This window comes from Salvelinus fontinalis, chromosome 2 (genome assembly GCF_029448725.1).
Source record: "Salvelinus fontinalis isolate EN_2023a chromosome 2, ASM2944872v1, whole genome shotgun sequence".
Lineage (NCBI taxonomy): Eukaryota > Metazoa > Chordata > Actinopteri > Salmoniformes > Salmonidae > Salvelinus > Salvelinus fontinalis.
In genome coordinates, this window is record NC_074666.1 from 89,356,038 (window position 1) to 89,368,038 (window position 12,001).

General features: G+C 48.1%; 1 protein-coding gene across 1 annotated transcript in view; it reads left to right on the forward strand.

Annotated features, from left to right (window-relative positions):
• The window catches only part of LOC129867580 (protein tweety homolog 2-like), a 70,026-nt gene that overhangs the window by 15,301 nt on the left and 42,724 nt on the right, over window positions 1–12,001 (forward strand). Inside the window, exon 3 of the mRNA XM_055941078.1 lies at window positions 84–195. Within this exon, the coding sequence (XP_055797053.1) occupies window positions 84–195 (112 nt within the window). The remainder of the gene's footprint in view (window positions 1–83; window positions 196–12,001) is intronic.

Consider the following 12,001-nt stretch of genomic DNA (forward strand, 5'->3'; position numbering starts at 1 on the left):
ATTTGGACCCAGATTTAGTTCCAATGTGAACATGAAGAAATTAAAAGGTTCTCTGTTTTTAATGTTTATTTCTTCTGTTGCAGCTCTGCTGTTGGAGTGGGGTTCTATGGTAACAGTCAGACCAATGACGGGGTGTACCAGCTGACCTACTCCCTCCACAATGCCAACCACACTCTGGGTGGCATCAACGGCTTGGTAAGATCCCAGGACACAGCTCAGTAGAGCCCTGTACACTGGTACCGTTCACTGTGTGTAGAACTGTACCTGGAGGTCAGTGTGTGCAGTCTCCCATTGAAATGGTCTTATTCAATATTCAATACAGCTACTAGCTATTTGTCTTGTATAACCCCAGTCCTTCTAGCTACAATGTAGTGGTATGTTGTTATGACTGTAGTGGTATGTTGTTATGGCTGTAGTGGTATGTTGTTATGGCTGTAGTGGTATGTTGTTATGGCTGTAGTGGTATGTTGTTATGGCTGTAGTGGTATGTTGTTATGGCTGTAGTGGTATGTTGTTATGGCTGTAGTGGTATGTTGTTATGGCTGTAGTGGTATGTTGTTATGGCTGTAGTGGTATGTTGTTATGGCTGTAGTGGTATGTTGTTATGGCTGTAGTGGTATGTTGTTATCCAGTTCGGTAAATAACAACTACAAGCTTAGTTTACAAAGGAAACAAAGGTTTCCTTTGTTAATGGAGGGTTCATCATCTGTCCCAGTCAATTCACACGCCCCGGGGGGCCTCTATCCCCTTATGATCCCCCAGTCCTGGTAGGGGGTGAATGGTTTGGGGACTGGTGGTGGAGCCTGGTCCCTTCTGGTGGTGACCTGCTTCCAGCCCGTGGAGTGTGTGTGTGTGTGGGGGGGGGGGGGGGGGGGGGGTTAGAGGGAGTGGATGGAATGGAATGGAAAGTGGGGGGTGTAGTGTGGGTGAGGTGTAGTAACAGTGGTGATGGAATAGAGGAGTGGTAGAGGGGTGAGGTGTAGTAACAGGGTGATGAATAGAGGAGTGGTAGAGGGGTGAGGTGTAGTAACAGGGAGATGGACTAGAGGAGTGGTAGAGGGGTGAGGTGTAGTAACAGGGTGATGAATAGAGGAGGGGTGGAGGGGTGAGGTGTAGTAACAGGGTGATGGAATAGAGGAGTGGTAGAGGGGTGAGGTGCAGTAACAGGGTGATGAATAGTGGAGTGGTAGAGGGGTGAGGTGTAGTAACAGGGTGATGAATAGAGGAGTGGTAGAGGGGTGAGGTGTAGTAACAGGGTGATGAATAGAGGAGTGGTAGAGGGGTGAGGTGCAGTAACAGGGTGATGAATAGAGGAGTGGTAGAGGGGTGAGGTGCGGTAACAGGGTGATGAATAGAGGAGTGGTAGAGGGGTGAGGTGTAGTAACAGGGTGATGAATAGAGGAGTGGTAGAGGGGTGAGGTGTAGTAACAGGGTGATGAATAGAGGAGTGGTAGAGGGGTGAGGTGTAGTAACAGGGTGATGAATAGAGGAGTGGTAGAGGGGTGAGGTGGAGTAGCAGGGTGATGGAATAGAGGAGTGGTAGAGGGGTGACGTGTAGTAACAGGGTGATGGAATAGAGGAGTGGTAGAGGGGTGAGGTGTAGTAACAGGGTGATGAATAGAGGAGTGGTAGAGGGGTGAGGTGCAGTAACAGGGTGATGAATAGAGGAGTGATAGAGGGGTGAGGTGTAGTAACAGGGTGATGAATAGAGGAGTGGTAGAGGGGTGAGGTGAGGTGCAGTAACGGGGTGATGAATAGAGGAGTGGTAGAGGGGTGAGGTGTAGAAACAGGGTGAATAGAGGAGTGGTAGAGGGGTGAGGTGCAGTAACAGGGTGATGAATAGAGGAGTGGTAGAGGGGTGAGGTGTAGAAACAGGGTGAATAGAGGAGTGGTAGAGGGGTGAGGTGTAGTAACAGGGTGATGAATAGAGGAGTGGTAGAGGGGTGAGGTGCAGTAACAGGGTGATGGAATAGAGGAGTGGTAGAGGGGTGAGGTGTAGTAACAGGGTGATGAATAGAGGAGTGGTAGAGGGGTGAGGTGTAGTAACAGGGTGATGAATAGAGGAGGGGTGAGGTGCAGTAACAGGGTGATGGAACAGAGGAGTGGTAGAGGGGTGAGGTGTAGTAACAGGGTGATGGAATAGAGGAGTGGTAGAGGGGTGAGGTGTAGTAACAGGGTGATGAATAGAGGAGTGGTAGAGGGGTGAGGTGTAGTAACAGGGTGATGAATAGAGGAGTGGTAGAGGGGTGAGGTGCAGTAACAGGGTGATGAATAGAGGAGTGGTAGAGGGGTGAGGTGTAGTAACAGGGTGATGAATAGAGGAGTGGTAGAGGGGTGAGGTGCAGTAACAGGGTGATGAATAGAGGAGTGGTAGAGGGGTGAGGTGTAGTAACAGGGTGATGAATAGAGGAGTGGTAGAGGGGTGAGGTGCAGTAACAGGGTGATGAATAGAGGAGTGGTAGAGGGGTGAGGTGTAGTAACAGGGTGATGAATAGAGGAGTGGTAGAGGGGTGAGGTGTAGTAGCAGGGTGATGAATAGAGGAGTGGTAGAGGGGTGAGGTGTAGTAACAGGGTGATGAATAGTGGAGTGATAGAGGGGTGAGGTGCAGTAACAGGGTGATGAATAGTGGAGTGATAGAGGGGTGAGGTGGAGTAACAGGGTGATGAATAGAGGAGTGGGAGAGGGGTGAGGTGAGGTGCAGTAACAGGGTGATGAATAGAGGAGTGGTAGAGGGGTGAGGTGCAGTAACAGGGTGATGAATAGAGGAGTGGTAGAGGGGTGAGGTGTAGTAACAGGGTGATGAATAGTGGAGTGATAGAGGGGTGAGGTGCAGTAACAGGGTGATGAATAGTGGAGTGATAGAGGGGTGAGGTGGAGTAACAGGGTGATGAATAGAGGAGTGGGAGAGGGGTGAGGTGAGGTGCAGTAACAGGGTGATGAATAGTGGAGTGATAGAGGGGTGAGGTGCAGTAACAGGGTGATGAATAGTGGAGTGATAGAGGGGTGAGGTGGAGTAGCAGGGTGATGAATAGAGGAGTGGGAGAGGGGTGATTTGCAGTAACAGGGTGATTGATAAAGGAGTGGTAGAGGGGTGAGGTGTAGTAACAGGGTGATGGAATAGAGGAGTGGTAGAGGGGTGAGGTGTAGTAACAGGGTGATTGATAAAGGAGTGGTAGAGGGGTGAGGTGTAGTAACAGGGTGATTGATAAAGGAGTGGTAGAGGGGTGAGGTGTAGTAACAGGGTGATTGATAAAGGAGTGGTAGAGGGGTGAGGTGCAGTAACAGAGGGTGAGGATATGAGGGAGGGGTATGGAGTTAGGGGAGCAGGTGAGGAAGTGGAGTCAGAAGGTAGTAATAGTCTGGGGCAGTGGAGGGTCTGTTAGTCAGAAGGTAGTCATAGTCTGGGTTAGTAGAGGGTCTGTTAGAAGGTAGTAATAGTCTGGGGCAGTAGAGGGTCTGTTAGTCAGAAGGTAGTTATAGTCTGGGGCAGTAGAGGGTCTATTATACAGAAGGTAGTAATAGTCTGGGGCAGTAGAGGGTCTGTTAGAAGGTAGTAATAGTCTGGGGTAGTAGAGGGTCTGTTAGAAGGTAGTTATAGTCTGGGGTAGTAGAGGGTCTGTTAGAAGGTAGTAATAGTCTGGGGCAGTAGAGGGTCTGTTAGAAGGTAGTAATAGTCTGGGGTAGTAGAGGGTCTGTTAGAAGGTAGTAACAGTCTGGGGTAGTAGAGGGTCTGTTAGTCAGAAGGTAGTAACAGTCTGGGGTAGTAGAGGGTCTGTTAGAAGGTAGTAATAGTCTGGGGTAGTAGAGGGTCTATTATACAGAAGGTAGTAATAGTCTGGGGCAGTAGAGGGTCTGTTAGAAGGTAGTAATAGTCTGGGGTAGTAGAGGGTCTGTTAGAAGGTAGTTATAGTCTGGGGTAGTAGAGGGTCTATTATACAGAAGGTAGTAATAGTCTGGGGCAGTAGAGGGTCTGTTAGAAGGTAGTAATAGTCTGGGGTAGTAGAGGGTCTGTTAGAAGGTAGTTATAGTCTGGGGTAGTAGAGGGTCTGTTAGAAGGTAGTAATAGTCTGGGGCAGTAGAGGGTCTGTTAGAAGGTAGTAACAGTCTGGGGTAGTAGAGGGTCTGTTAGAAGGTAGTAATAGTCTGGGGTAGTAGAGGGTCTGTTAGAAGGTAGTAACAGTCTGGGGTAGTAGAGGGTCTGTTAGAAGGTAGTAATAGTCTGGGGCAGTAGAGGGTCTGTTAGAAGGTAGTAACAGTCTGGGGTAGTAGAGGGTCTGTTAGAAGGTAGTAATAGTCTGGGGCAGTAGAGGGTCTGTTAGAAGGTAGTAACAGTCTGGGGTAGTAGAGGGTCTGTTAGAAGGTAGTAACAGTCTGGGGCAGTAGAGGGTCTGTTAGAAGGTAGTAACAGTCTGGGGTAGTAGAGGGTCTGTTAGAAGGTAGTAATAGTCTGGGGCAGTAGAGGGTCTGTTAGAAGGTAGTAACAGTCTGGGGTAGTAGAGGGTCTGTTAGAAGGTAGTAATAGTCTGGGGCAGTAGAGGGTCTGTTAGAAGGTAGTAACAGTCTGGGGCAGTAGAGGGTCTGTTAGAAGGTAGTAATAGTCTGGGGTAGTAGAGGGTCTGTTAGACAGAAGGTAGTAACAGTCTGGGGTAGTAGAGGGTCTGTTAGACAGAAGGTAGTAACAGTCTGGGGTAGTAGAGGGTCTGTTAGAAGGTAGTAATAGTCTGGGGTAGTAGAGGGTCTGTTAGACAGAAGGTAGTAACAGTCTGGGGCAGTAGAGGGTCTGTTAGACAGAAGGTAGTAACAGTCTGGGGTAGTAGAGGGTCTGTTAGACAGAAGGTAGTAACAGTCTGGGGTAGTAGAGGGTCTGTTAGAAGGTAGTAACAGTCTGGGGTAGTAGAGGGTCTGTTAGACAGAACGTAGTACTAGTCTGGGGTAGTAGAGGGTCTGTTAGAAGGTAGTAATAGTCTGGGGTTGTAGAGGGTCTGTTAGAAGGTAGTAACAGTCTGGGGTAGTAGAGGGTCTGTTAGACAGAAGGTAGTAACAGTCTGGGGTAGTAGAGGGTCTGTTAGAAGGTAGTAACAGTCTGGGGTAGTAGAGGGTCTGTTAGACAGAAGGTAGTAACAGTCTGGGGCAGTAGAGGGTCTGTTAGAAGGTAGTTATAGTCTGGGGTAGTAGAGGGTCTGTTAGTCAGAAGGTAGTAACAGTCTGGGGCAGTAGAGGGTCTGTTAGAAGGTAGTAATAGTCTGGGGTAGTAGAGGGTCTATTATACAGAAGGTAGTAACAGTCTGGGGTAGTAGAGGGTATGTTAGAAGGTAGTAACAGTCTGGGGCAGTAGAGGGTCTGTTAGAAGGTAGTAACAGTCTGGGGCAGTAGAGGGTCTGTTAGTCAGAAGGTAGTTATAGTCTGGGGTAGTAGAGGGTCTGTTAGACAGAAGGTAGTAATAGTCTGGGGTAGTAGAGGGTCTGTTAGAAGGTAGTAATAGTCTGGGGCAGTAGAGGGTCTGTTAGAAGGTAGTAACAGTCTGGGGTAGTAGAGGGTCTGTTAGAAGGTAGTAATAGTCTGGGGCAGTAGAGGGTCTGTTAGAAGGTAGTAATAGTCTGGGGCAGTAGAGGGTCTGTTAGACAGAAGGTAGTAATAGTCTGGGGTAGTAGAGGGTCTGTTAGAAGGTAGTAATAGTCTGGGGTAGTAGAGGGTCTGTTAGAAGGTAGTAACAGTCTGGGGTAGTAGAGGGTCTGTTAGAAGGTAGTAATAGTCTGGGGTAGTAGAGGGTCTGTTAGACAGAAGGTAGTAACAGTCTGGGGCAGTAGAGGGTCTGTTAGAAGGTAGTAATAGTCTGGGGCAGTAGAGGGTCTGTTAGACAGAAGGTAGTAACAGTCTGGGGCAGTAGAGGGTCTGTTAGAAGGTAGTAATAGTCTGGGGCAGTAGAGGGTCTGTTAGACAGAAGGTGGTAATAGTCTGGGGCAGTAGAGGGTCTGTTAGAAGGTAGTAACAGTCTGGGGCAGTAGAGGGTCTGTTAGAAGGTAGTAATAGTCTGGGGCAGTAGAGGGTCTGTTAGAAGGTAGTAACAGTCTGGGGTAGTAGAGGGTCTGTTAGAAGGTAGTAACAGTCTGGGGTAGTAGAGGGTCTGTTAGACAGAAGGTAGTAATAGTCTGGGGTAGTAGAGGGTCTGTTAGTCAGAAGGTAGTAACAGTCTGGGGTAGTAGAGGGTCTGTTAGAAGGTAGTAACAGTCTGGGGCAGTAGAGGGTCTGTTAGACAGAAGGTAGTAATAGTCTGGGGTAGTAGAGGGTCTGTTAGAAGGTAGTAATAGTCTGGGGTAGTAGAGGGTCTGTTAGTCAGAAGGTAGTAACAGTCTGGGGTAGTAGAGGGTCTGTTAGAAGGTAGTAACAGTCTGGGGCAGTAGAGGGTCTGTTAGAAGGTAGTAATAGTCTGGGGTAGTAGAGGGTCTGTTAGTCAGAAGGTAGTAATAGTCTGGGGCAGTAGAGGGTCTGTTAGACAGAAGGTGGTAATAGTCTGGGGCAGTAGAGGGTCTGTTAGAAGGTAGTAACAGTCTGGGGCAGTAGAGGGTCTGTTAGACAGAAGGTGGTAATAGTCTGGGGCAGTAGAGGGTCTGTTAGAAGGTAGTAACAGTCTGGGGTAGTAGAGGGTCTGTTAGAAGGTAGTAACAGTCTGGGGCAGTAGAGGGTCTGTTAGACAGAAGGTGGTAATAGTCTGGGGCAGTAGAGGGTCTGTTAGAAGGTAGTACTAGTCTGGTGTAGTAGAGGGTCTGTTAGAAGGTAGTAATAGTCTGGGGTAGTAGAGGGTCTGTTAGAAGGTAGTAACAGTCTGGGGTAGTAGAGGGTCTGTTAGACAGAAGGTAGTAACAGTCTGGGGCAGTAGAGGGTCTGTTAGAAGGTAGTAACAGTCTGGGGTAGTAGAGGGTCTGTTAGACAGAAGGTAGTAACAGTCTGGGGCAGTAGAGGGTCTGTTAGAAGGTAGTAACAGTCTGGGGCAGTAGAGGGTCTGTTAGAAGGTAGTAACAGTCTGGGGTAGTAGAGGGTCTGTTAGAAGGTAGTAACAGTCTGGGGCAGTAGAGGGTCTGTTAGACAGAAGGTAGTAACAGTCTGGGGCAGTAGAGGGTCTGTTAGAAGGTAGTAATAGTCTGGGGTAGTAGAGGGTCTGTTAGACAGAAGGTAGTAACAGTCTGGGGCAGTAGAGGGTCTGTTAGAAGGTAGTAACAGTCTGGGGCAGTAGAGGGTCTGTTAGAAGGTAGTAACAGTCTGGGGCAGTAGAGGGTCTGTTAGAAGGTAGTAACAGTCTGGGGTAGTAGAGGGTCTGTTAGACAGAAGGTAGTAATAGTCTGGGGCAGTAGAGGGTCTGTTAGAAGGTAGTAACAGTCTGGGGCAGTAGAGGGTCTGTTAGAAGGTAGTAACAGTCTGGGGTAGTAGAGGGTCTGTTAGACAGAAGGTAGTAATAGTCTGGGGCAGTAGAGGGTCTGTTAGAAGGTAGTAACAGTCTGGGGTAGTAGAGGGTCTGTTAGAAGGTAGTAACAGTCTGGGGTAGTAGAGGGTCTGTTAGACAGAAGGTAGTAACAGTCTGGGGCAGTAGAGGGTCTGTTAGAAGGTAGTAACAGTCTGGGGCAGTAGAGGGTCTGTTAGAAGGTAGTAACAGTCTGGGGTAGTAGAGGGTCTGTTAGACAGAAGGTAGTAACAGTCTGGGGCAGTAGAGGGTCTGTTAGAAGGTAGTACTAGTCTGGGGTAGTAGAGGGTCTGTTAGAAGGTAGTAATAGTCTGGGGCAGTCGAGGGTCTGTTAGAAGGTAGTAACAGTCTGGGGTAGTAGAGGGTCTGTTAGAAGGTAGTAATAGTCTGGGGTAGTAGAGGGTCTGTTAGAAGGTAGTAACAGTCTGGGGTAGTAGAGGGTCTGTTAGTTAGAAGGTAGTAATAGTCTGGGGCAGTAGAGGGTCTGTTAGTTAGAAGGTAGTAACAGTCTGGGACAGTAGAGGGTCTGTTAGAAGGTAGTAACAGTCTGGGGCAGTAGAGGGTCTGTTAGAAGGTAGTAATAGTCTGGGGTAGTAGAGGGTCTGTTAGAAGGTAGTAACAGTCTGGGGTAGTAGAGGGTCTGTTAGTTAGAAGGTAGTAATAGTCTGGGGTAGTAGAGGGTCTGTTAGAAGGTAGTAATAGTCTGGGGCAGTAGAGGGTCTGTTAGAAGGTAGTAACAGTCTGGGGTAGTAGAGGGTCTGTTAGAAGGTAGTAATAGTCTGGGGTAGTAGAGGGTCTGTTAGACAGAAGGTAGTAACAGTCTGGGGCAGTAGAGGGTCTGTTAGAAGGTAGTAACAGTCTGGGGTAGTAGAGGGTCTGTTAGAAGGTAGTAACAGTCTGGGGTAGTAGAGGGTCTGTTAGACAGAAGGTGGTAACAGTCTGGGGCAGTAGAGGGTCTGTTAGAAGGTAGTAACAGTCTGGGGTAGTAGAGGGTCTGTTAGTTAGAAGGTAGTAATAGTCTGGGGTAGTAGAGGGTCTGTTAGTTAGAAGGTAGTAATAGTCTGGGGCAGTAGAGGGTCTGTTAGAAGGTAGTTATAGTCTGGGGTAGTAGAGGGTCTGTTAGAAGGTAGTAACAGTCTGGGGTAGTAGAGGGTCTGTTAGACAGAAGGTAGTAATAGTCGGGGGCAGTAGAGGGTCTGTTAGTCAGAAGGTAGTAATAGTCTGGGGTAGTAGAGGGTCTGTTAGAAGGTAGTAACAGTCTGGGGCAGTAGAGGGTCTGTTAGACAGAAGGTGGTAATAGTCGGGGGCAGTAGAGGGTCTGTTAGTCAGAAGGTAGTAATAGTCTGGGGTAGTAGAGGGTCTGTTAGAAGCTAGTAACAGTCTGGGGCAGTAGAGGGTCTGTTAGACAGAAGGTGGTAATAGTCGGGGGCAGTAGAGGGTCTGTTAGTCAGAAGGTAGTAATAGTCTGGGGCAGTAGAGGGTCTGTTAGAAGGTAGTAATAGTCTGGGGCAGTAGAGGGTCTGTTAGAAGGTAGTAACAGTCTGGGGTAGTAGAGGGTCTGTTAGAAGGTAGTAACAGTCTGGGGCAGTAGAGGGTCTGTTAGACAGAAGGTAGTAATAGTCTGGGGTAGTAGAGGGTCTGTTAGAAGGTAGTAACAGTCTGGGGCAGTAGAGGGTCTGTTAGACAGAAGGTAGTAATAGTCTGGGGCAGTAGAGGGTCTGTTAGAAGGTAGTAACAGTCTGGGGTAGTAGAGGGTCTGTTAGTCAGAAGGTAGTAATAGTCTGGGGCAGTAGAGGGTCTGTTAGAAGGTAGTAATAGTCTGGGGTAGTAGAGGGTCTGTTAGACAGAAGGTGGTAATAGTCTGGGGTAGTAGAGGGTCTGTTAGAAGGTAGTTATAGTCTGGGGTAGTAGAGGGTCTGTTAGACAGAAGGTAGTAACAGTCTGGGGCAGTAGAGGGTCTGTTAGAAGGTAGTAACAGTCTGGGGTAGTAGAGGGTCTGTTAGTCAGAAGGTAGTAACAGTCTGGGGCAGTAGAGGGTCTGTTAGACAGAAGGTAGTAACAGTCTGGGGCAGTAGAGGGTCTGTTAGACAGAAGGTAGTAACAGTCTGGGGCAGTAGAGGGTCTGTTAGAAGGTAGTAACAGTCTGGGGTAGTAGAGGGTCTGTTAGTCAGAAGGTAGTAATAGTCTGGGGTAGTAGAGGGTCTGTTAGACAGAAGGTAGTAATAGTCTGGGGTAGTAGAGGGTCTGTTAGAAGGTAGTAACAGTCTGGGGTAGTAGAGGGTCTGTTAGACAGAAGGTAGTAACAGTCTGGGGTAGTAGAGGGTCTGTTAGAAGGTAGTAATAGTCTGGGGTAGTAGAGGGTCTGTTAGAAGGTAGTAATAGTCTGGGGCAGTAGAGGGTCTGTTAGAAGGTAGTAACAGTCTGGGGCAGTAGAGGGTCTGTTAGAAGGTAGTAACAGTCTGGGGTAGTAGAGGGTCTGTTAGACAGAAGGTAGTAACAGTCTGGGGCAGTAGAGGGTCTGTTAGAAGGTAGTAACAGTCTGGGGTAGTAGAGGGTCTGTTAGACAGAAGGTAGTAATAGTCTGGGGTAGTAGAGGGTCTGTTAGAAGGTAGTAACAGTCTGGGGCAGTAGAGGGTCTGTTAGAAGGTAGTAATAGTCTGGGGTAGTAGAGGGTCTGTTAGAAGGTAGTAATAGTCTGGGGCAGTAGAGGGTCTGTTAGAAGGTAGTAACAGTCTGGGGCAGTAGAGGGTCTGTTAGAAGGTAGTAACAGTCTGGGGTAGTAGAGGGTCTGTTAGAAGGTAGTAACAGTCTGGGGTAGTAGAGGGTCTGTTAGAAGGTAGTAACAGTCTGGGGTAGTAGAGGGTCTGTTAGAAGGTAGTAACAGTCTGGGGTAGTAGAGGGTCTGTTAGTCAGAAGGTAGTAATAGTCTGGGGTAGTCGATGGTCTGTTAGACAGAAGGTAGTAATAGTCTGGGGTAGTAGAGGGTCTGTTAGACAGAAGGTAGTAATAGTCTGGGGTAGTAGAGGGTCTGTTAGAAGGTAGTAACAGTCTGGGGTAGTAGAGGGTCTGTTAGAAGGTAGTAACAGTCTGGGGCAGTAGAGGGTCTGTTAGAAGGTAGTAATAGTCTGGGGTAGTAGAGGGTCTGTTAGAAGGTAGTAATAGTCTGGGGCAGTAGAGGGTCTGTTAGAAGGTAGTAATAGTCTGGGGTAGTAGAGGGTCTGTTAGAAGGTAGTAACAGTCTGGGGCAGTAGAGGGTCTGTTAGAAGGTAGTAACAGTCTGGGGCAGTAGAGGGTCTGTTAGAAGGTAGTAACAGTCTGGGGTAGTAGAGGGTCTGTTAGAAGGTAGTACTAGTCTGGGGTAGTAGAGGGTCTGTTAGAAGGTAGTAATAGTCTGGGGTAGTAGAGGGTCTGTTAGAAGGTAGTAATAGTCTGGGGTAGTAGAGGGTCTGTTAGTCAGAAGGTAGTACTAGTCTGGGGTAGTAGAGGATCTGTTAGAAGGTAGTAGCAGTCTGGGGTAGTAGAGGGTCTGTTAGAAGGTAGTAATAGTCTGGGGTAGTAGAGGGTCTGTTAGAAGGTAGTAATAGTCTGGGGTAGTAGAGGGTCTGTTAGTCAGAAGGTAGTACTAGTCTGGGCTAGTCTGGGGTAGTAGAGGATCTGTTAGAAGGTAGTAGCAGTCTGGGGTAGTAGAGGGTCTGTTAGAAGGTAGTAATAGTCTGGGGTAGTAGAGGGTCTGTTAGTCAGAAGGTAGTAACAGTCTGGGGTAGTAGAGGGTCTGTTAGAAGGTAGTAACAGTCTGGGGTAGTAGAGGGTCTGTTAGAAGGTAGTAATAGTCTGGGGTAGTAGAGGGTCTGTTAGTCAGAAGGTAGTAACAGTCTGGGGTAGTAGAGGGTCTGTTAGAAGGTAGTAACAGTCTGGGGTAGTAGAGGGTCTGTTAGAAGGTAGTAACAGTCTGGGGTAGTAGAGGGTCTGTTAGTCAGAAGGTAGTAATAGTCTGGGGCAGTAGAGGGTCTGTTAGACAGAAGGTAGTAACAGTCTGGGGCAGTAGAGGGTCTGTTAGAAGGTAGTAATAGTCTGGGGTAGTAGAGGGTCTGTTAGAAGGTAGTAATAGTCTGGGGCAGTAGAGGGTCTGTTAGAAGGTAGTAACAGTCTGGGGTAGTAGAGGGTCTGTTAGAAGGTAGTAACAGTCTGGGGTAGTAGAGGGTCTATTATACAGAAGGTAGTAACAGTCTGGGGTAGTAGAGGGTCTGTTAGAAGGTAGTAATAGTCTGGGGTAGTAGAGGGTCTGTTAGAAGGTAGTAACAGTCTGGGGTAGTAGAGGGTCTGTTAGACAGAAGGTAGTAACAGTCTGGGGCAGTAGAGGGTCTGTTAGAAGGTAGTAACAGTCTGGGGCAGTAGAGGGTCTGTTAGAAGGTAGTAATAGTCTGGGGTAGTAGAGGGTCTGTTAGTTAGAAGGTAGTAATAGTCTGGGCTAGTAGAGGGTCTGTTAGAAGGTAGTAATAGTCTGGGGCAGTAGAGGGTCTGTTAGACAGAAGGTAGTAACAGTC